This window comes from Cyprinodon tularosa, unplaced genomic scaffold, assembly GCF_016077235.1.
Source record: "Cyprinodon tularosa strain WSP-4 unplaced genomic scaffold, ASM1607723v1 ctg193, whole genome shotgun sequence".
In the NCBI taxonomy this organism is placed as follows: domain Eukaryota; kingdom Metazoa; phylum Chordata; class Actinopteri; order Cyprinodontiformes; family Cyprinodontidae; genus Cyprinodon; species Cyprinodon tularosa.
In genome coordinates, this window is record NW_024038694.1 from 67,938 (window position 1) to 91,572 (window position 23,635).

The following is a 23,635-nucleotide window of genomic DNA, read 5'->3' on the forward strand; positions in this document are numbered from 1 at the left end:
CAACTTTAAGGTGCATACCGCCACCTACTGTATACGAGTGTGTAGCAACATTACTTTACATCAAATTCTGTTTTTTTTTTTTTTTTTTTTTTAATTCTGTAGATAAATAAATAATGCTTTCCTTAATCTGTGAATATCGTTTATGTTTCCTTCATTTCCCAATATTCCTTTAGGACTCCATTCTTGTTCGAAGGGCTGGGCAGAGTTCATTGGTAACGTACAAGTGATCTTAAACCAGTGTGAATGGGAAAAGTCAAAGCGGTCCAACCAAATATGGGTTCAATTATTTTTGTCTTGTACTCTGGTGCTACCTGGTGTACAGAAAAGAAAATACATCAAATCTCATGTTCTTCCCAAAAGTTAAAATTGTGTCAAACTTAGAAAAGTTATTTCACTACGAAATCTTAAATCAAAAGGAAGTATGCATTGTTTTTGCTAGCATTTTTTATATTCACATTTAGTGATATGTAAAGTTTTATATTATCAATGGAGCTTAAGGTTAGATAGAAAAATAAAAATAAATCAAGTTCATACACAAAAATAGTGTCAAACTTTGAAAGAAAAATGATTTCACAATAAAATCTTAAATCGATGTCATTTATCCATGGATTTTGATGATTAATTTTCAAATTTAGTGTAATGTTTTTACAACCAGTGGAGCCATAGTGTGTGCAGGAGTGGCAGCCTCCTGGTTAGGGCTTGGACTTGGAATCCTGAGGTTGTGAGTTGAAATCCACCCCCACAGACTGTCACTCTGGGTCCCTGAGCAAGACCCTTAACCCGTATAGATACTGCAGTTTAAAGACACTCTGGTAAAAGTATGTGCCCCAAAAACTACTTAATGTATAAAAGTATAAAGTAACCTTAAAAAAAAAAAAATAACAGCCAGCAGCAACTATGTGAATTGAAAGCTCAATTTTACGACTAAATTCTTTGAGATAAGGCCAAGGATGAGGGAGGACTTGTTGGTCTTTGTCTCCATCTCCTGATACCCTCTCGCCTGTGTCCGACCTTTCAGACATTTTAACATCTTTTTCTGAATCCGACATTGTAGCATGGCATAGACAATTCACGTTTGCAGTTTGAAGAACACCTGCTTGCTTCTGATGATTTCCTTTAGCTTACCAATGTTTGCCTTATATGACTTATCCAATTACACTAGTTTTCACTAGATGTGGATATCGGCAATGATATGCATTGGATGGGCGCACAATTGCAGCCCACTGCTTCCCAAAGGGGATGGGTTAAATGCAGATAGTTAATTTCTCCATTGTGAGATCAATAAAGTTCAATTTATGTATTCATTATTATTATTTATAGGTGAAAAACACAACAAAATAAAACAAGGAGTTCCTGCACAACAAGTGTGGTCTTGTGACATGTTTGGCTTGTTATAAATATATCTAAAGAGAACAGCAGTGATAGAAGGTCATCAGGAGATAGTATGTGTCCTCCAAGTAAAGCTGCCATTGAGAAAGACAAGACCCATTCACAAGATATAAAGAAATCTTTTATGAAAATCTGTGGATATCAACCCAGCCTTCATTTTCTAACTGCAAGAAGCCATGTGACAGTTTAACTGACAATTTGCATTAACGAGGAAAACCTTTGTCAGAACATTTGTTTGTTATTAACTAATTTAGATTTTGAATGGAGCAGTGCATTCTGCTGATTAATTTCTATAAACCATCTGAGCCTTACATCTCTGTGTTGTCACATTTCCAGAACTGGAATGTAATATGTAATCAACGTTGGGGCCTGGCAGAGAGAGAGAGAGGGAGCTGTGTCCTGCAGAGCTGAAATGTCACTCTGCTGTCTGTAGGCCTGCAACACAGACAGCCCGGGTGTGTGACTGAGGGAATCAGGACCTTCTGGAGGGAATCAAAATGTGCTCTGCTATCTGACAGCAGATGAATAAACGGTCTTAAAGCAGCATATCTATCTGCTTGTTTAATTTAGAGGGAGTCTTGGAGCCATGTCGACTCTCCTGCGCTGCATCTCCAGCTCCTGCCTTGTTTTGTCCCAAAGAAGGGTTCATCAGAAAATACTTGGAAGGAGGCATTTCAGAACTTTTCCTGCATTATGGGACCAACAGGCTTCCAGAGGTAGGAGCCGTGCTGCTCAAACACAATCTGTCTTGATTTGGATTTACTCCATTTCCAGGTTTAAGGTTTTAGAGCTCAATGTCACCTTTCATTTGGACTAAAGGAGGGAGAAATGATTTGATTTATTTGAAAAGGCTTTCAGAAGGTGAGCTAAGATGTTCCCAAAATAGGAAAAGACACTGTGAAGTAGGCCGTTGTTTCACTCACTGAAGTGCAGGCGCTGCTAACATGTAGGTCAGCTAAAGGTGACATGTTAGATCCTCGCTGTTTCCTGGAAGGTTTTCTGAACAGATGCAAGTTTGTGCAGAGGCTTTACTGTGGAGGCACCACAGAGTGTTTGTGTTAGTTTTAGGTTTTACTGATGGCTTTTAAAAAAGGAAATTCTGAGTGTCTCTGTGGGAATGAAGGCCTCCCTGTGAGCATGGTGGATCAGAGCCAATCACCTGCTACTTATGTCACCATGGTGGCGAGGTCACCAAGCCATGTATGGACAAAGAAATGTGCAACATGATAGTTTTTCCCAGCCACACAATGTCAGCTGTAGACTCATGCTCTCTAAAATCAGTGCAGGCAAAACATGTAACATTTAATTCACAACTTTAAAGGTTCATCTGATTTTTATGGTTTGTGTTCCCCCTCAGAAACCTTGAATGAAAAGCTGTTCTTACTGCTATTTATTGCGTGTTTGTTTAGGTGTGCCCTACAAAGATTTAGTGGTTGGTGTTCCTAAGGAAACATTGCAGAATGAACGCCGCGTGGCATTATCACCTGCCGGGGTTCAGGCTCTGGTCAAACAGGGCTTCAACGTCCAGGTGGAAAGCGGAGCTGGAGATGAAGCTAAGTTTTCCGACCAGCAGTACAAGGAAGCAGGAGCCACCATCACTGACGTCAAAGGGGCTCTCGGCTCGGACTTGGTCCTCAAGGTTTCACACATCCCTTTTATTGCTCTCTATGTTGTCTTTTAGTGATCTGTAATGCTCTAATTTACGCTGCAACTTAATTATTCCTTTTTTTCTTCAGGTTCGGGCTCCCAGTTTAAGTGAAGCGGATCTTCTAAAGCCCAAGTCCACCTTGGTGAGCTTCATTTATCCGGCACAGAATCCGGACTTGATGAGGAAGCTGTCAGAGAGGCAGAGCACTGTGCTGGCCATGGACCAGGTGCCCAGAGTTACCATCGCACAGGGATACGATGCACTCAGCTCCATGGCCAACATTGCCGGGTAAAGCAACATGTAGACAAACAGGCAAAGATATATCCATATCAGCTGCTGGTGATGGTAGACTTGACTGCAGCTTTTGAGACTGTTGACCACTCTGTCCTTATCAGTCACATCAGTGATGTCGGTCTGCGGGGGACTGTGCTGCAGTGGTTTCAGTCATATTTGACTTATAGGAGCTTCAGGGTCATGTTGAATGACTCCATTGTCCCTCTGACCCCTGGTGTGCCCCAAGCTCTGTACTCGGTCCGCTGTTTTAACTGTAATTGCAGCCATTCAGTGTTATAATTTTAAAACCCAACTTTAATTTTTACGAGGATGATCTACAGGTCTACCTACCCATCTTGCCAAACAGCTCAGTGGCATTTCAATCCATTCACAATGCCCTGGCTGACCTCAAGGAATGGCTCTCACAGAACTTTTTAAGTCTTAAAGAGAGTAAAAGCGCATTCTATTTGGACCCAAATTCATAGACTCTGTTTGGTCTGTGAGTTCTTGCTCCTTTTTCTCAAATAGTGGTGAGAAATTTAGAATAGTGGTGAGAAATTAAGTTCGACAACCACTTAAAATTTGACAAACAGGTTGACACTGTTGAGATGAGTTTTTTCTAGCTCCGTCTTTTGGTCAGAGTTAAACCAGAATGACTTTGAGACGGCTATGCATGCTTTTATTAGATCTCACAAAGACTATAGCAATGCACTTAATGTGGCTGTCAACCGGTGTACTTTAAACCAGCTCCAATTGATGCAAAACGCTGCATCTCGTCTGCTCACTAACGCTCGCCGGCGCTTGCTACACTGGCTCCCAGTACATGCCAGGGTTAATTTTAAATTCTTAATATTTCTTTTTTAAATTAATTCATGGACTTGCACCTTCTTATTTATGTGAATTGCTTGTTGCTCATCAGCACAGCAGAGCTTTGCGGCCTGCAGGACAACACCTGCTGGAGGTCCCGTGGACCAACAGTAAGCATTGGTTTTCGTTCTTTTACAGTAGCTGGCTCTGGAACCCTCTGTCTCTTGTGTTAGGAGCCATCACTGACCTGTCACTGCTTAAAGTTGGGTTGAAAACGTACTTAGTTTCAACACAATAAATAAAAAAATATATACATTTCACATGTGCACTCAGCAGTCAAAAATACGGGTTGAAAATGTTTTTATTGCACTTATGGAAAGCACTTTGGTTCAGCAGGTGTTGTTGTAAAGCGCTATATAAATAAAGATTGATTGATATAATGAGTTATTGTTGACAGAGAGGTTTAAGGCTCAGTAGTGGGTAAAACATCATTGGCTTCTGAAACACACGTTTATGATCTGTATAAAGATGTACATCCATCCATTTTCCATCACGCTTTATCCCATTTGGGGTCGCGAGGGGTGCTGGTGCCTATCTCCAGCTGTCAATGGGGGAGAGCTACACCCTGGACAGGTCACCAGTCCATCGCAGGGCAATACAGAGACAAACAACCATTCATACACACTCGCACCTAAGGACAATTTAGAGAAGCCAATTAACCTAACAGTCATGTTTTTGGACTGTGGGAGGAAGCCAGAGTACCCAGAGAGAATCCACGCATGCAAAGGGAGAACATGCAAACTCCATGCAGAGTTTGGGTGTCAAACCCAGAACATTCTTGCTGCAAGGCAGCAATGCAGCCCCTAAAGATGTACAATAGTAAATAAAAACTTTGCTTTTTTTTTTTTTTTTTTTTTACATAAATCAAGCCTAAAATAAAAACAAATTACCTATTTCCAGATTTCTAGAAGTTGGTTTGGTGGTTATTTATCGCATTCTAATTCTGCGGCTTTAGTCTGCAAATATTTTCACTATCGGCTTAAATGTTATGTCTTATTTTATTATATTAATCAATGGTTTTGAACTGATACTTTCTGTGATATGTAAAATATGAGGCCTTCTTTTTTTACAGTAAATGTTGCCTTGTCTTTTATTTTACAGATACAAGGCTGTGGTTCTTGCTGCCAACCACTTTGGCCGGTTCTTCACTGGTCAAATCACAGCTGCCGGAAAAGTTCCTCCAGCGAAGGTATTCTGCAGCCAAGCATGTCTGAAATACGAGACTTCTGCTGTCTTATGGCCTTTTCTTCTTAAACGTTTCCGCTGTACACAGGTCCTGGTTATCGGAGGTGGAGTGGCTGGTTTAGCAGCAGCTGGGGCAGCCAAGTCAATGGGAGCCATAGTGAGAGGTTTTGACACCAGGTATGTGATGAAAGGGAAGGGACACGTTGGGTTTCAGTCTGCAGACTATGTGTTGATGGCTGAGGGTTTTGACGATAAGATGACTGTTTCCTGTCAGGCCGGCAGCGCTTGAACAGTTCAAGTCCTTTGGGGCAGAGCCTTTGGAAGTAGACATCAAAGAGTCTGGAGAAGGGGTCGGAGGTTACGCCAAGGAGATGTCAAAGGAGTTCATCGAGGCTGAGATGGCTCTGTTTGCCAGGCAATGTAAAGACGTTGACATTGTCATCAGCACTGCCCTGATCCCAGGTCAGCAACAATAAAATCTTCTACCATTTTTGTCTTATCTTTGGGTGCTTAAAGGTAGGATTAATGCCAAATAACAGTCTCTTTCAGAGAAATTATTAGAAAAGATTTCTTCCTATTTTTCCTTATAACTACCACCCAAACTCATTATGTGCTATTTTTTTATTCACTCTGAGCAACAGTGCTCCCGCTGTTTTGTATTATTCATGTCAGAAAGAAGAAAAACATCTAAGCATAATGCTGCCTCCACTATGTTTGATTGTAGAGAGGGTGAGGCCGTATGGCAAAACTAGTAGGAACCTCATTGACTTACATTTGGTCTGATTTGGATCATGCACAGCTTTACAGGACTTCTAATAGTTTTTGTCAAAAAATGGCATCCTTTTTCTCACAATACCATTTTTTTTTTTTTTTTACAAAATAGGAACATTTGGAATTTTTTCTGGACTATATTTAATTGCCAGATTGCAAGAAAAATGAGAGAAAACACAAATCCAGGGTACGTTTTTTTTTTTTTAAACCACAGATAAAAAATTTTTCCAGTTAACAATAATGATAGCACTCTGTATTGATCAGTTAAATAAAGTCTAGTGTTACTTTTTAGTTTTTATTGCAGTTTACCAGGAAATGCTCCAAAGAAGCTCAATTAAAGTCAATAATGAAGCAAATTACTGTAGTCAAGAAGCAAGATGTTTTGCACTAACAAACATCAAATACAAGAAATTACCTACAAGAAGCTAAGATTGATAAAGTACCACACAGATCTGTCAAACCAGATCTCATTTTTTATTTTTAAATGGCTTATAACCAGCCAGTGTTTTGTTTTGAGTGCACATTTTAAAGTTCATCAATTCTCCTGGTGGTTTTTGGAAGACTCTCAAAGTCTGTTGTTGGATTTCACCTTCTTTCTAACAATTTCCTATCCAGACCTGATTATAACAGCACGCTATGCAGCTGCTGCCAAGAAATGAAGAAAATTGATTGCCAAAGAAAAACTACCTATAGCATGTGAACCACATAAAAACAAAAAAATCAGCAATCTTGATTCATGGCCTTAGGGTTAGCCTGTCTTTATTGCTTATCTTTTTAAATATTTAATGTGTCAAACATCCTTCTTCTTTGGTTCTGCTTAAAAAAAGGGAAACCAACTGTGTTTTTGTGCTACAAGGCTGCTGGTAACACATTGACTACAGGTCCAATTTCAAAGCCGTTTAGAAGATCAAACTGTGTTCAGCTGTAGAGAACCCAGATCCATCCATCGAGTGTAGGGAGCTTTTAATGCCAACGTGAATTTGTAGTTGATGTAAATGATATAGTGCATTTTTTTGCTCTTTAGGGTCACTCACCTCTTATATTGTTCATACATTTAAGACTGGCATACTCTTTTATTGCAGTGGGTAAATCAACCAGGCATAGAAAACTGTTATTTCACATTTATGGACCTTACAGGTGCTGGTCATAAAATTAGAATATCATGAAAAAGTAGATTGATTTCAGTAATTCCATTTAAAAAGTGAAACTTGTATATAATATTCATACATTACATACAAACTCATATATTTCAGATGTTTATTTTGTTTAATTTTGATGATTACAAATGACAACAAATGAAAATCTCAAATTCATCATATCAGAAAATTAGAATATTACTGAAGACCAATAAAAACAAAGGATTTATAGAAATGTTGGCCAACTGAAAAGTATGAACATGAAAAGTATGAGCATGTACAGCACTCAGTATTTAGTTGGGCCTCCTTTGGCCTGTATTACTGCAGCAATGCGGCGTGGCATGGAGTCGATCAGTCTGTGGCACTGCTCAGGTGTTATGATAGCCCAGGTTGCTCTAATAGTGGCTTTTAGCTCTTCTGAATTGTTGGGTCTGGTGTATTGCATCTTCTTCTTCACAATACCCCATAGATTTTCTATGGGGTTAAGGTCAGGAGAGTTTGCTGGCCAATTAAGAACAGGGATACCATGGTCCTTCAACCAGGTACTGGTAGCTTTGGCACTGTGTGCAGGTGCCAAGTCCTGTTGGAAAATGAAATCTGCATCTCCAAAAAGTTGGTCAGCTGCAGGAAGCATGAAGTGCTCTAAAACTTCCTGGTATGTGGCTGCGTTGACCCTGGACCTCAGAAAACACAATGGACCAACACCAGCAGATGACATGGCACCCCAAACCATCACTGACTGTGGAAACTTTACACTGGACTTCAAGCAACGTGGATGAAGTGCCTCTCTTCTTTTCCTCCAGACTCTGGGACCTTGATTTCCAAAGGAAATGCAAAATTTACTTTCATCAGAGAACATGACTTTGGACCACTCACCAGCAGTCCAGTCCTGTTTCTCTTTAGCCCAGGCAAGACGCTTCTGACGCTGTCTGTGGTTCAAGAGTGGCTTGACACAAGGAATGCGACAGCAGAAACCCATGTCTTTCATACGTCTGTGTGTGGTGGTTCTTGAAGCACTCACTCCAGCTGCAGTCCACTCTTTGTGAATCTCCCCCACATTTTTGAATGGGTTTTGTTTCACAATCCTCTCCAGGGTGCGGTTATCTCTCTTGCTTGTACACTTTTTTCGACCACATCTTTTCCTTCCCTTCGCCTCTCTATTAATGTGCTTGGACACTGAGCTCTGTGAACAGCCAGCCTCTTTAGCGATGACCTTTTGTGTCTTGCCCTCCTTGTGCAAGGTGTCGATGGTCGTCTTTTGGACAACTGTCAAGTCAGCAGTCTTCCCCATGATTGTGTAGCCTATAGAACTAGACTGAAAGACCATTTAAAGGCTTTTGCAGGTGGTTTGAGTTAATTAGCTGATTAGAGTGTGGCACCAGGGGCCATCAATTTTGAACCTTTTCACAATATTCTAATTTTCTGATATGATGAATTTGAGATTTTCATTTGTTGTCATTTGTAATCATCAAAATTAAACAAAATAAACATCTGAAATATATGAGTTTGTATGTAATGTATGAATATAATATACAAGTTTCACTTTTTAAATGGAATTACTGAAATCAATCTACTTTTTCATGATATTCTAATTTTATGACCAGCACCTGTATGGTCTAAAAAATGCAATAAGCATGCTATTGTGAATGTGTGATTACCTGTTATCAATATTAGGTATTTTGAAAGTTGGTGGGCCTTTATTCAGATTACTTGTTTCAATTGGCTTAAAAGTAAAAACACACTAGACAGTACTGCTGACATGTAAGAGTACCGCCAAAAGAGTTGGATTTAAATAAAGTTTAGTGTAGTTTATTTCTCTATTTTAAGGCTACTGCACCCTAAGATGAACCTAATGCAGATCACTTTTCTGTCCATGCTTTCATGCAGGAAAAAAGGCCCCTGTTTTAATTAAGAGGGAATTTGTAGAGTCAATGAAGGATGGCTCTGTGGTGGTGGACCTGGCTGCAGAAACTGGAGGAAACATCGAGACTACCAAACCAGGAGAGCTGTACGTCTACAAGGTTAGTTTTCTGACTCCATCTTAAAATAAAATGATGCTAAAGAGGATTTCAGTCACTTCACCTCTAAGGAAAATTTACTCCTCAGAATAACATTTTCTCCTCCAACCAGGGAGTGACTCACATTGGTTACACCGACCTTCCCAGCCGCATGCCCACACAGGCCAGCACTCTGTATTCAAACAATGTCCTGAAGCTGCTTAAGGCCATCAGCCCAGACAAGGACTACTTCCATTACGAGCACTCAGACGAATTTGACTATGGAACGATTGGCCATGTCATCCGCGGGACTCTTGTGATGAAGGTTGGTTTTGATTTGCTGGGAACATTTCCTGCTGGCATCTCTCTCCCCCTCTCAGCATGGGATATCACATCTTGTCAAGCTAAGCTCCAGCACCAAAGCTGGACCAAAAACCCAGTTCCAGCTGGACAAGGCTCAAACTGGATTCAGACAAGAATGTTATAATTATTTCAAAACATGCTTTTCCAGGAAATTTGGTTAGAACACATTGTTATTGGCAGTGAAATCAAGCAAGCTCAGTAGGACGTATCAGCTTACCGCTGGTTAAACCGAGCATGAGCTGAGCCACTCTGAAGTGACTCTATCTTCAAAACCACAGCTAACTGGTTGATTGCTGTTTGTTTAGCATAATCTCATGTGGAGGCCTCCCAGCATCCACTCCAGATGTTTTCAAAAATGAAAATCACACAAATATTGAAAACTCCATCTAACATATAAACTTCACAGACAGTTGGCTAGCGCTCACTCTGGTTTTTTTGTGTTTATTCCGCCTGAACAGGATGGTCACAACATGTTCCCGTCACCCCTGCCTAAAACGACCCCGCCAGCACCCGTGAAAAAGAAAACCGTTGCAGAGTTGGAGGCTGAAAAGGCTGCAGTAGTTTCTCCTTTTAACCGCACCTTGACCTCTGCAGGGGTCTACACTGCAGGTCAGGCGTCATGTACAGATTAGCTGCTGTGGAGTTCTTAGCTCCTTTTTATTGTGAGGCACAGATTGTTAATAAAAGTATAGTGGAGGATGTTCTTTTTCCAGGTGGATCATCAAAATAAGTGGTCCTCCTAATTGTCAATCATTCTGGTGATATGTTTACAAAAGGCTGCCCTATGAGGCTTGTCCCCATTTTAACTTACCGTTGGTGAGTCTGATATAGTGGAAAAATTTCAAATCTTCTTTTGCAAAGTCAGCTTGTATGAGCGATGCAAACGGCAACTTTTAAACAGAGCGTGCACGAGGAGAAATGGGCTCGTACACGCTCTCGCACGTGTTTAATAGGCGTTCTCTCTCTCTCTCTCTAGAGAGAGAGAGAGAGTGGGTAAAGGTTTGGCCATGTGCGTTTTTTTGTTTTTTTTTTAAGTAGAGAGGGTGTCTCTTCACACAAATTCTCAAAAATCCTCCACTATACCTTTAAATCAAGCCACCAATTCCTTTATTTTCCATAGATGTTTCATTGGTACACTTTAGGAGTATGCTGTTAAAAAAAGTAAAGAAAATGCATGCATTGGGTGTGTTCTAGGTGACAATCTTTAGGGTTACAAATCTAAACTCCTATTTAAATGACTGTTTATGGTTGTTCGTTTTTTTTTTTTTTTTCTCACCCAGAATTAACATTATTGCATACATTGTAAACATATTGCCTTGTAGCAAAAATGCTCCAAAATCTATAAAAGAAGGAAAACAATCTTCTATATTTATTTAATCTTATCTTATTGACTGTCTTTTCTTCCTTTTTAAATTATTATATACTCAGGTTTGCATTTATTTCATAAAGATATTTAACAAAATTTCATCTGAAATCCAGAGATGAACATCAAAGAATGATTGATAATCCACAACCTAGTAGCTCAGTACCATGTTCATCTGTTTTTAAATGTGTAAATCTATTAACAGAGAGAGAGAGAAAAAAAAACAACTACTCTGCTTTGATAGATTCATACCGTAAAACAATGCATTGATGTTCTTAGAATGATCATAAATCTGCTCTGATGTTTTTCTTTATAACAGCCGCGTCCACCAGTCTGGCTCTGGGCATCATCTCCCCCAATGCAGCTTTCACTCAGATGGTCACAACGTTCGGTTTGGCTGGGATAGTGGGATACCACACTGTGTGGGGGGTGACCCCCGCCCTGCACTCTCCTCTCATGTCTGTCACCAATGCTATCTCAGGTCAGGGGGTTCAGAGCTCGGTCTGGTGCTTTAGGGGTCTCTTTGTTCGTATTATTCAACCTTTCTGTTCTTTCTCTCAGGTCTGACTGCAGTAGGAGGTCTGGTGCTGATGGGTGGAGGTCTCACACCCTCAAGCCTGCCTGAGAGCCTCGCTCTGGCTGCTGCCTTCGTTTCCTCAATCAACATTGCTGGTCTGACTGTCATGATGAGCAAAACAGTAGAGAGCATGATTTATTACCTGCTTAGCTAAACACAGACTACTGTTTCTTGTTTCTGCTCTTCATATGCAGGTGGCTTCCTTATCACCCAGAGAATGCTTGACATGTTTAAACGTCCCACTGATCCTCCTGAATACAATTACCTATATTTGCTGCCTGGGGGTGCATTTGTTGGAGGGTACGGAGCATCAGTGGCTGCTGGATACAGCATAGAGCAGGTGATGGATCATTTATCAAGTTTCCCAATAGAAATAAACCCAGAAGCTGTCAGATCCATGCGGTAACAACACAGCATCACATTACAACAACTGTGTTTGTTTTGGTTGCCATTCAAGATGATTTATTTTCTACTTAGAGGTTTTTTATGGTTAAAGTTACATACTGCATGTTGATAATCATGATCCAATTCATCTTAAAGCAGCAATGAAAATAATAGCAAAGAAAGAAATAATATACTTAGAATATAAAAGCTGTTTAAGACGGAGCAGGAGCATATATAAACACATGTTTATTTTGTTGTGCTGCATAGTAGAGCAGTGAGTAGCACTGCTGCCTTGCAGCAAGAAGGTTCTGGGTTCGATTCCCAGCCCGGGGTCTTTCTGCATAGAGTTTGCAGGTTCTCCCTGAGCATGCGTGGGTTCTCTCCGGGTACTCCGGCTTCTTCCCACAGTCCAAAAACACCTCACTGAAGTTGCCACATTTATTCAGTCAAATTCAGTTTTTTAACCCTGCACCACTTCACTAGGTATATCTTCTCATGGCTTAAAAAAAAAAAAAAAAAAAAATCAAATGATGAATAAAAGTGGAAAGTCATTTTAGGCATTTTTGTGCATTTAGACTGATTCTAGAACTCATACAATGTGAGCAATCGGTGTGTGACCATATGCAGCAATGGACAGGAGGTCTGACAAGTCAGAGAGGGGGGAAAAAAATGGATACTGATTTAGGAATGCTTTCTATGTTAAGGAATAGCACACAGTAATAGTGGGAGTAGCTCAATAGTGGCTTTATTAGAAAAGAAACATTAGGTGAACTTTGAAACAATTTTCCAAGTCCATTGAATGAAATACAGAACATGGATGGTCACAGTATCAAACTCAGCCAAAAGTTAAAGGGTCAGTGCCAAGTATAACATCCAAATAAGGAGAATAACACTTATTGGCAGCGTTAGCTCAATTTATACCCATCTCCAGGTATGTGTCACTGCTATGCAGAGGTAAAAATGAAAGACAACATAAAGTTAAAATCTGAATAAAGAAATAATAATGGAAAAACATGACATTGAGTAAAAGTATCAAAAATATTAGATGCTTATTAGAGACATTATAAAAAAAAAGGCGCTTCACTTGACAAATTTTGATTAACAAGAAGATTCCTTCAAATAAACCTCTCTGGTCTAGCTACATGTTGCACATAAAAAATTAAAGAGTAACTGTAAATTAGTATTTACTGCGATTACTATGAGTTATTTTAATAGAAAATCCCTTGAAGAGAATGTCTTGTTGCTGGCGTGATTTTCACCCTTTCTTCCTACTTTTTAAAAAAATTTTGTGTTTATAACATTGTGATCTTCTCTTTTTTTCATAGTTGTTTTAGTTCATTCTGCCACCTTTATTTACCAGTCCTTATTTCATTTCTGTTATCTGAGATCATTATCTTCCTGAAAAGTCATCCCTTGATTTTCTGTGTCCCTGTATATTTTTTCATCCACCTTTCTCAGTTATAGAAGTTCTAGTTTAAATTCTAGTGTTTTATTCAGCAGTATTGTGCAGAGAGGCTGCACTCAGTCCAGGTCTATTATTAGTATTTGTTTTATATGGAAATGGGCACCTGTTAATTCAAGGACTCTCAGTAAATAATTGTTGCTTCATGAACAACCATTGTAATCTTCCTTTTTCTCTCAGAAATCTTAGGATGAGGCTTTGCCTGGTTTGAAATAATGTTCTTTCCACTTATGAGTATGGAGATAAATGCACATGAAACAGATCATACATCTGTCTTTAAACAAGTGTCCGGCTTTTGCAACTTAAAAGTTTCAAATGTCAGTAGACAGTTTTTTGGGTTTGCCCACCATGAGGTGCTTCTTGTGATACTTTGCTAAATTATAAAACCTTTTTATTTGCCACCAGATAAAGACTAAAGCAGATAATATTATGCTTCAGAGTTAAAGGGAAGAAACTCATCCTAAATACTGACAGATTTCAATTCTGTTCTTGGCTTTCCACACTTTTTTTTTGCTCTATTTTTCTTCCTTCTCTTTCAACATTAAGCTGTTGTTTCCTTATTGAATTATGTCAAATACCTTGTCAATTTTTGCTCCAATTATCATGAACATTTAGACTAATAGGAAAAATTGTGATGAGTCTGATTATTATTCCTCCTGTTATATAATCTGTGACTAGACCTTATCTTTTTCCTTTGCTTGAAATCCCTCAGATGATGTACCTGGGCTCAGGCTTGTGTTGCGTCGGTGCGCTGGCAGGCCTCTCCGCCCAGGGCACATCCCGTTTGGGGAACGCCCTGGGCATGATGGGTGTAGCAGGGGGGATTGCTGCCACGATCGGCGCCCTAAAGCCTACACCAGAGCTGCTGTCTCAGATGTCTTTAGCCATGGCCACTGGGGGAACCCTGGGTATGTAGGTTCACTTTAAAGTATCTTCTCTAGCACAGATTATTACGTTTAACAGTTCTACTAACCACAAAATTTTTCCAGACTAGAGCACAAAATATGTGCTTTAAATTAAACATTTTTACCTAGGAAAAAAGATTCAGCTGTGGGTATTTGTCCTCTGAAACACAAACGTTTATGTAGATAAGAAAAAAATTAAAAAAAATCTGAAAAAATACAATAATAAATGATATACATGTGCATGCATCAGGGAAACGGCTTATCTTGTTAATTTTATCAAAAAATGCAATTAGATAATCACTTTAAATGAAATGTAGCTAGCTTTGCAAAGCTGGCTTTGTTATAGAAGCGGGTGTTTAAAGAAATAATTTAGTAATGAAAAAGAGGTGATGGTTTTCATGCATTCATGTTTTAATTCTCCAATGGTGGAAAACCCCATCTTCACTGCAGGCCTCACCATCGCCAAGCGTATTGAAATCACAGATTTGCCACAGCTGGTGGCAGCCTTCCACAGCCTGGTGGGGCTTGCCGCTGTCCTCACCTGCATTGCTGAGTACATGATAGAGTTCCCTCACCTGGACACCCACCCAGCAGCAGGTGTTCTGAAGACCGTGGCCTATCTGGGCACCTACATCGGAGGCGTCACCTTCAGTGGATCTCTGGTGGCCTACGGAAAGCTTCAAGGTTTGAGCTGTTGAAAACATTTTCAGCTTCTGAAGGTTTCGAGTGCGTCTAGCTCCTGTGTGTATAGGAACTGAGAAAATGCAATACAGAGTTTTGCAAGGTTAAACTTCAATTTCCATATACGTATAAAAGAAACAGCAATAAACAATTAATATATTTTTTTGCCATGTTATAATGGTGATTTGTTAGCTAAGGAGCTATATATTGAGGGACTGATTTGCGTCTAAATAGCACTTTTGTTTTATTAAATATAGTAGTAATTTTGACAGATCAACACATTAAGTTCATAGAGTTTAAGGAAAATGAAAACAAGCTTTCAAAATGTATTATAAATGAAAGATTTTAAAGGGTTTTGTGCTGGTATCTACAGCCCCAATTGTCAATACTTTTAACAATAGAACATCCTTTTACTGCAGTTGAAGCTACAAAGCTTTGGAGATATCTTTCTACCAGCTTTTTATATCCAAAGACTGAATCCTTTTTGGAAATTCTTCTGTGCTTATTAACTGCCATTGTCACAGAAATTCAGAATGAATTCAGATTTTACACTAAAATGCTGTTTGGACAGTATGCGGGAGCTAGAGTACTTACAGAAAAAAAATGGAAATGCAGGATAGACAACATGCAAACTTGCAGGAACGAATCTGTTTGTTTCCCTTTGACAGACGTTACTGTCCCTGCTGAAGAAACAAATACAACAATGCAGGCCTCTGCCAGCAGTTTAGCTTTTTCCTAGTTGGTTTTCTACCGCATGTTGGCTAAAAAGTAATTTGCACTCATTGACATCCTTACTCTTGTTGCTGTGTCCCTTTACATGGCTGGTGAAAAACTGCACATAGTGGAAAAACTATGCTCTCTCATAGGATCATATCCGTAGAGGCTATTAGTTGCTCAGACCCTCAAACATTACTCATGGCCTATTGGCTGCTTTATGCTATTAATGCCACCCAGCTTGAAAGTTTAGGTGCACACATGTCTTGGTAGGTGTGTAGTTCTGTCAAATTCTTTCCATAGTAGAGAAGAGTGTGCTATGAGTAGAAACTGCTTGGGATTTATCATTTCATAACATAAACCTGCTTTAAATTACTTACTTTTCACCCTGACCTGTCTGCTCTGTTCCTTAGTCTTTATCATTATGGTTTGAAAACTTAAACTTCTCATCCAGATCACTCCTCAAGGCATTCGTTTTTGTTTTGATTTTTTTTTTTTTTTTGGGGGGGGGGGTATTAACGTAAAGATGTAGAATACATTAGCAAGACTCATTCTCGAGATTTTTTAAAACCTTTTGAAAGGGAGGATTTTTTTTTTTGTGTTAATGCATTATTATTTAATCTTTTGCTATTTCAAAAGTTATTTGTTGCAAAGCTGAAAAAGCGTAAAAAACTATACCTGATTACCTTTGCAAGACAGTGAAAACACAATGAGCTATACATCTGCTTGCTCTGTTTTATCTCCAGCGTGTGGTTAAAGCAGAAACTCTCTGTGAAATCCAGAACAGGACCAAGGCTTTCATTGTAGCATCAGCAGCCTTTCATTTAAAATGTTGTGCAACTGACGTGTGGGACCACATGAGAAACATTCTGGTAATGAACGATTTATTGGGCACAGGGTAGTGGCTGAAAGGCTGTGGTTGGGGGTTTGGTTGTTGTTGTCTTGTATCAAATTAGAGTCCTCTGCAGAGACATCTGGATCTCCAAGGGGGCACTTGAAGCTAATTAAGAGGAAATTAAACTTTCTGTTTTATGTTGTCGATTATCCCAAAAAAGTGTCAGTCATCGCTGGCTTTTCGAACCAAATGTTCTTTGCTTTTAGGCATCCTTGACTCTGCTCCCCTCCTGTTGCCTGGCCGACACATGTTGAACGCTGGTCTGATGGCAGCATCCATGGGAGGCATGGTGCCCTTTATGCTCAGCTCCAGCTATGGTACTGGGATGGGTTGTCTGATGGGAGTATCCGGGCTTTCAGCCATTATGGTGAGATTTCATACATTTTTGAGCAGCAAGCAGATCTGTTTATCTGAGAATGCAATAAAATCAGTCTGCACTAGATTAGAATTTTGTTTGCACCTTGTGTTGTTTAACAAAGTGAAGCATCAAATGTAGATGCCAAATATGGTTAAACTCTGTTTTTCTTACAGGGCGTGACGCTCACAGCAGCGATCGGTGGCGCAGACATGCCAGTGGTCATTACCGTGTTGAACAGCTACTCAGGATGGGCTCTTTGTGCTGAAGGCTTTTTACTGGAAAACAATCTCATGACTATTGTAGGGGCCCTGATCGGCTCCTCTGGTGCCATCCTCTCATACATCATGTGTGTGGTGAGTAAATGTGCTTGGTTTGGACTGCTCACTTGAATCATAACACTTGGACAATCTGAGATGAAGCACTCTCTTTTCTCCAAGGCTATGAACCGGTCGTTACCTAATGTGATCCTGGGAGGGTACGGCACCACATCCACGTTAGGTGGAAAGCCCATGGAGATAGTGGGAACCCATACCGAGGTCAATGTGGAACAAACTGTGGACATAATCAAAGAAGCTAACACAGTCATCATCACACCAGGTAGGTAGACTATAGTGTTTGTTGCTTTAGCATATTAACAGCTTTTATCAACAGATTTATCTAAACAGTTTAATTTGAGTGCTTGAAACTTCTACCTGGTTTTAAATATTAATCCGTTACTCCTGTCCCTCACTTGTGAAGCCCTTCATTTCACATCTAAAAGCCAATTTTCATTTTGAGTGTATTTCTCCTGTAAGGAAAAGGCACATAAGTAACATTTTATTTTTAGTTATATAACTTATTCCACAATTATTGACACCCATCCTGTTTATTTTCTCTGCTCTCTTATGACAAATAATAAAGCAACCAGTCTTCTCCAATTAACAAGGTTGGATCAAACAGAGAAAGGGAGTTTTTGATCATTCCTCTATGCACAATCTGTGCTGAACATTCTGGCTGCACTCATGGCCTTCTCTGTTCAGCTCACACACAGGTTTTCTACAGAATCTTTTTTAGGAAATGAAGGCGGACATGCAAAAAGGTTAATTTGCCCTATGTTTTAGATCATTACCCTATTGAGAAATCCAATAGCTACCCACTGCAGGTTTACTGGAAAAAAATAATAAAAAAAAACATATAAAGGTTGTTTAAAAAAACAGTACAGAAACAATTCAAGGTGCTTTACATGAATTAAACAATATGATAGAAGGAAAATGGAAGCAGAATAAAAGTAAGTAAAGATAAAAGCAGGTACTAAAACACTAATAATACCTCAGTTAACAGTTTAAGGCAGTTCTGAACCTTGACTTAAAAGAACTCGGGGTTCGAGGTTTCTGAAAGTTTGTTCCAGATCAGTGGAGCCACGGAACTAAATGCTGCTTCTCCATGTTTGGTTCTAGATCTGGGTGAACAGGGTAGACTTGAACTAAAGGACCTGAGTTGTCTCGGAGGTTGATACCCTGACAAGACATCTGTAATGTATTGAGGTGCTGATCTATTCAGTGATTTTTAGACCAACAGAAGGATTTTAAAGTCGACTCTGAGCTACAGGGAACTAGTGCAAGGACTTTAGAACCAGGCTGATGTGCTCTACTTTCTTAGATCTAGTGAGAACACGGGCAGCACGAGTTTTGGATCAGCTGCAGCTGTCTGATGGACTTTTTAGGCAAACCTATGAAGACATTTTTGCAGTAATCAGTTCCTAGGCCCACAGCATCATGGATCCTCATTTTTATTTACCAGTGTGTAGGAAGATCATTTACATATATTCCTCCTTTGAATTTGAAAATCTCAGCCTTGATCAAATTGTACCAAATTATTTATTTAGTCCATATCTACATATCTTTTAAAATTGTGATTGTAGGACAGAAAATACATTTTTACAGGCATGGTTCCCTAACAACAGTGGCTAATGGTTGCAGTCGCTCCTAACAGCAGTTCTCGAACATTAAACTTTAATCTTTAAATATTCCTACTGTGCATGATGACAAGAATACCCTTGCTCCTAGTCCATCAAGCTAGGGTTAAGGCTAAGAAGTGTAATAATAGTGGGTAATTACATTTTTGTCACTTAAAAAGTGGATTCAAATAAAAAAAGTAAGGTTTGTTCTGCAGGTCTTTAGCAGGAGGGTCAGTAACTCTTGAGAGGACTGTATCTTTACTCTGTGTGCTGATTTCTACATTCTGTTAACAGATTAAGATCTAAATCCTGCCAGGTAGAAGAATCCAGTTGATCAAAAATATATGCACTTCTACTAATAAAATATTTCCGTTATCAATGAACCTGCAAATAAAAAAACAATTTGTGTTCTAATTATAAAATTCTTGTAAGAAAGCCTTGAACATCAGACCATTTATGTAATTTTTAAAAATGGATGTAAGCATACCGTTACACCAACAGCCTAAGTAACAAATTGACATCCAAAATGCTGCCAAACTTTTGACCAAGTCATTTAAACACCATCGTAGCGTGTAAGGTAAAAACAACATTTTGATAAAACTTTTTGGAAGAGTTCACAAGTATTGCATATCCCATTTGGGAGTGTTTCAGTTTTTTTTTTTCTCTCTCCTTTTCGTTTTGATATTTTGATTAAAAATTGGTGCAAAACAGATGTGACCACATTGCAACATCCAAAGAAAGGACACTCCAAAAAAAAAAAAAAAAAAAAAACAATAAAATAGACATAAAAAGACAAGAGCTTTTGGGAAACGCCAAGCTGTAACTATAAACCCAGCCTCAGTTGATGGTCGTGGGGCACAGCTGCAGCGTGGGATGATATCAAGACTAAACAGATTGAATCCTGTTGAGTCACGCCACGCGATATCTTTTATTTGATCAAGTTTACCTGACAAGAAAAAGAGTTTAAAATAGTTGCTCTACTAAAAGCAGCAATTATAAAAAAAAAGTTAAACATTTGAAAATGTCCAGAACTGTGTCTGCTGGGGATCAGTTCATTTGTGAGCAACAAAAGAAGAGATCAGGGACCACAAGGGGGAGTAGTTTACTTACCAATGAACTCCAAATTAATCTGTCAACCAACAGTGATAAATTATTGTAGAGATAATTACCAGACTGTGCTTTTTTTTTTTTTTTTTTTTTTTTTTTTAAAGCCAGATTTCTCTGACAAATGACTTGTTTAGGAGCCCAGCCTAGAGCAACCATTCTGAAAATCATGAATACTTGTCTTGCTGTTATTACCAAATGGCCCCAGACCAATGCGAGGACAACTGTGTGGTCCAACACGCTGGTTTGATTACAGAAACAGGGGAAAGTCGAAGGAAATATTGAGTCCAGGCTCGAAACTTCTCCATGTGGCTGTCAACAACAAAGAAGGGCAGTGAGGAAACAGAAGGCTCTGGCTGTCTGGGGAAACACTGGTCAGGTCATGATAGCCTGCCTTCAGAAGAGCACAGAAAAAATAGAAAGAAAGCTCCATGAGGGGTAATACTGATCTCTGTCAGGGATCTGACCAATAGGGTTAAACAGGGGTAACGCAGACTCAGGCGAAACAGCTCTTCGCACGCAGGGGTCCCAGATGCATCGCAAATAAGATGAAATTTCTCAGAGAAATTCATCTCAAATGATTGAACTGTAGGGAATTGAATAAGAGGTAGATGCATGTGGGGGACGAGGACAAAGAGGAGGAGAGGATTAATAAAGAACAGATGATTGATGGTTTTGGATCATGGCTCTTCTATTCAACTATGAACAAAAGCTCTGATGTGCCTCGAATCCAAAAATGTTAATGTTTTGGATGATAGTCACACAGCTGGAGGAGGGGGGGGGGTTCCAACATTCACTAAGGAGTCCTATTTACTGATTAATATTTTACCTTTTTCATCCCTTCAGGCTGGGGTCTGTGTGCAGCCAAAGCTCAGTACCCAATAGCAGATATGGTAAAAATGTTAAGAGAACAAGGCAAGACTGTCAGGTGAGTTCCTCTATTCCTCAGTAGAACACATGAACTCTTTCTCTGCTATCTCTCCCCCCAGTTTCTTTACTTTTTCCCAGGAGGTCAAAATTCAAAGTAGTGCATATCTCTCTACCTTAAGGGGGCATATCTTAAGGGGTTAGGACAGTTATGTATGTGGTACAGATATGTATTAATTCTTCTAAAAGAAGAACATCCACCTGAATATTCTTCTAAAGTCAAATATTTGTAGATGGATTTTTCCATCTGTTCACATTAAGACACCGAGTCAACTTTCCTTAAAAAAAATAAAAAACTTAATCTCAGTCAGATTGGATAAATACAGTGTTAGCAAATTTAAGTTTTCCTCAACATTTTTTATAGGAAGTTTGCTTTGTACTTTGACTAGGCCGTTTTAGCTCATTAATACATTTTGATCAGAACAGCACAATAAAAAAGATACTGAACACTGACAATATTGGATTTGATTAAACCTCATTTTTTGGGCTCTTTTTTTTATTTTCTGCTTTATCACAATGTGTCCCCTTCAAACTCGGGTAGCTTTTTCTATTGTCCACTAGAAATATATCGAATGTATACCTAGAGAGCACTGAAGCAAAGTCTATTCAGCAAAGGACACCTCATTGTAACGCAGGTTTTGGATGCATGACTTAAAACATCAAACCACAAGTTGTATCCAGTCTGTTGCGATTGCAGTTTTGCAAACATTAATAATGTGACGCTGCGTGCAATAAAAGCTATTGTCCATACAGGAGAATGGAAGAACAAAAGGCTAAAACTATTAAGTTTGTCATTAAGAATTTCCAAGTTTATCTTTACTTGGAAGCAAAATATAAATAAATGACGGATGCTTTGTGTGTATCTGAACTTTTTCAAGATTGATCATGACCTGGATGACTGAGAATCTTCAGTCTAGGCAGATATATTACTATGCACTTTGGGATGGATACCCTTCATCTGGTGCGGTTGTATGATAGAATTTCCAGGAAACTTGAAGACTACAGAACCCACTTGCCTTTATGCTTAAGATGCAGACACCACAAAATCATCTATTCCAGTTGCCTAGACTGAACTTCTTCCAGCATGCCATGTGTGTTTGCACAATATGTGTGAATGTTTGTTTTTTAAAGCTTTCATCTAAAGGCACTCACTTAGAAAATACTTCTTTTTTTTTTTTTTTTACTCAGAGCACTAGTGTGGATCGGTGTGAATAACGTTTGATCTTTGCCTCTGACAGGTTTGGCATCCACCCAGTGGCTGGTCGTATGCCTGGCCAACTGAACGTTCTCTTGGCTGAGGCTGGCGTTCCCTATGACGTGGTCCTGGAGATGGATGAGATCAATGACGACTTTCCAGGCAGAGTCTTTTTAAAAAAATAAATGAAGAAGACAGAATATAATATTTATTGAGACACGGTTATCACCTTGGCAGGACAGTATAGGATGAAATTACGATATCAGCCTTTTGTGTATTAAACATGTCCACATTTCCTTTGACACTCACAGCTGCTGCGTATGTGTGTGTGAAGATTCAGACATGCCATGTTTTTCGGACAACAGCTGGTGTTTTCTTAGCAACCAGCCTGCTGTCGAGGACACATGGTTCTTGTTTAGGAGGGAGCAGGATGGGCGCGATAGCTGAGCTTTAGGCGTAATCTATCTTGTAACTAAATGTGTAAATGTCTGTGACCCACAGAGACAGACCTTACGCTGGTCATTGGGGCCAATGACACGGTGAACTCTGCAGCGCAGGAAGATCCCAATTCTATAATTGCTGGCATGCCTGTCCTGGAGGTGTGGAAGTCCAAACAGGTTTGTTTAGGAATATCTGTTGAACATTGTAAAATCCACCTGGATATATAGTCTTGCTAAAAGAATTGACTTTATTTATGTTTCCTACAGGTTATAGTGATGAAGCGCACACTGGGAGTGGGTTATGCAGCAGTCGACAACCCCATTTTCTACAAACCCAACACATCAATGTTGCTGGGAGACGCCAAGAAAACCTGTGATGCACTGCAAGCCAAAATCAGAGAGGTCTACTACTAGTTACCTTATTCTTTTTTTTCAATACAAAAAAAAATCTTCAAGAAAGCTGTTTTCCAAGTAAATGATTTAAGGATCTGGATATTTTTGGAGATTTATTTAACATGCAAGAAAGGAAGCATAATTCATTCTTATTACCATTTCACTGTCACATTTAAAATGATGTAATCCAGTAAGTGCAAATGTCAACACCACTTTGTGTAAATATGAGATTGTGTGTAGGTGCCAACAGTTCTTAGGTTTGTTTCAAACATGAGGAAAGTCATAAACTCACGGACAAAAGAGTTTTGAATTGTAAATAAAATATTCAAATGTTATGAAGTGTCTTTTAAGAGCACAAACAAAACTATCCACAGCACTGAAATACATATTTCTTGACTGCCGTTTGAGAAAATGTTTTTGTAGTCTGAAGTATAGTCTGAAGTTGATCTATCTCTTTTGTAGCTGTTAAAGGTAAATATGAACAGTAACTTACCTCCATTTAAATCTATTATATTTTTCATTTTATTGTTATTTTTCTTTTATTTAAATCATAGATTTAGGATTACTCCTTCAGGGAAATTCTGGTACCAGTAGCTTATATAGTGTACAAAGATTTAAAGCAAGATGCCATTAAAGATAAAAAAAAAAAAAATGACAGACAATAAAAAAAAA

At 39.1% G+C, this 23,635-nt stretch overlaps 1 protein-coding gene across 1 annotated transcript; it reads left to right on the top strand.

Annotated features, from left to right (window-relative positions):
* Positions 1–1,975: 1,975 nt before the first annotated feature.
* Positions 1,976–23,136, top strand: LOC119782425 (NAD(P) transhydrogenase, mitochondrial-like). Its single transcript, XM_038283389.1, has 21 exons — positions 1,976–2,105; positions 2,799–3,028; positions 3,126–3,325; positions 5,279–5,366; positions 5,451–5,539; positions 5,637–5,824; positions 9,157–9,290; positions 9,400–9,591; positions 10,088–10,238; positions 11,312–11,473; positions 11,554–11,664; positions 11,764–11,909; positions 14,128–14,323; positions 14,771–15,004; positions 16,817–16,977; positions 17,142–17,321; positions 17,406–17,565; positions 20,855–20,936; positions 22,174–22,292; positions 22,632–22,747; positions 22,838–23,136. Exons 1-21 carry the CDS (start codon positions 1,976–1,978, stop codon positions 22,982–22,984), a joined length of 3,216 nt encoding a protein of 1,071 aa, XP_038139317.1. The 3' UTR covers positions 22,985–23,136.
* Positions 23,137–23,635: the final 499 nt, after the last annotated feature.

Excerpts from the sequence above, each read along its gene's own strand:
- LOC119782425 (XM_038283389.1), top strand. The coding sequence starts at position 1,976 with ATGTCGACTCTCCTGCGCTGCATCTCCAGCTCCTGCCTTGTTTTGTCC. Across the intron at positions 3,029-3,125 it reads GCTCGGACTTGGTCCTCAAG|GTTCGGGCTCCCAGTTTAAG; the intron begins GTTTCACACATC and ends TTTTTTCTTCAG. Across the intron at positions 22,293-22,631 it reads GATCAATGACGACTTTCCAG|AGACAGACCTTACGCTGGTC; the intron begins GCAGAGTCTTTT and ends TGTGACCCACAG.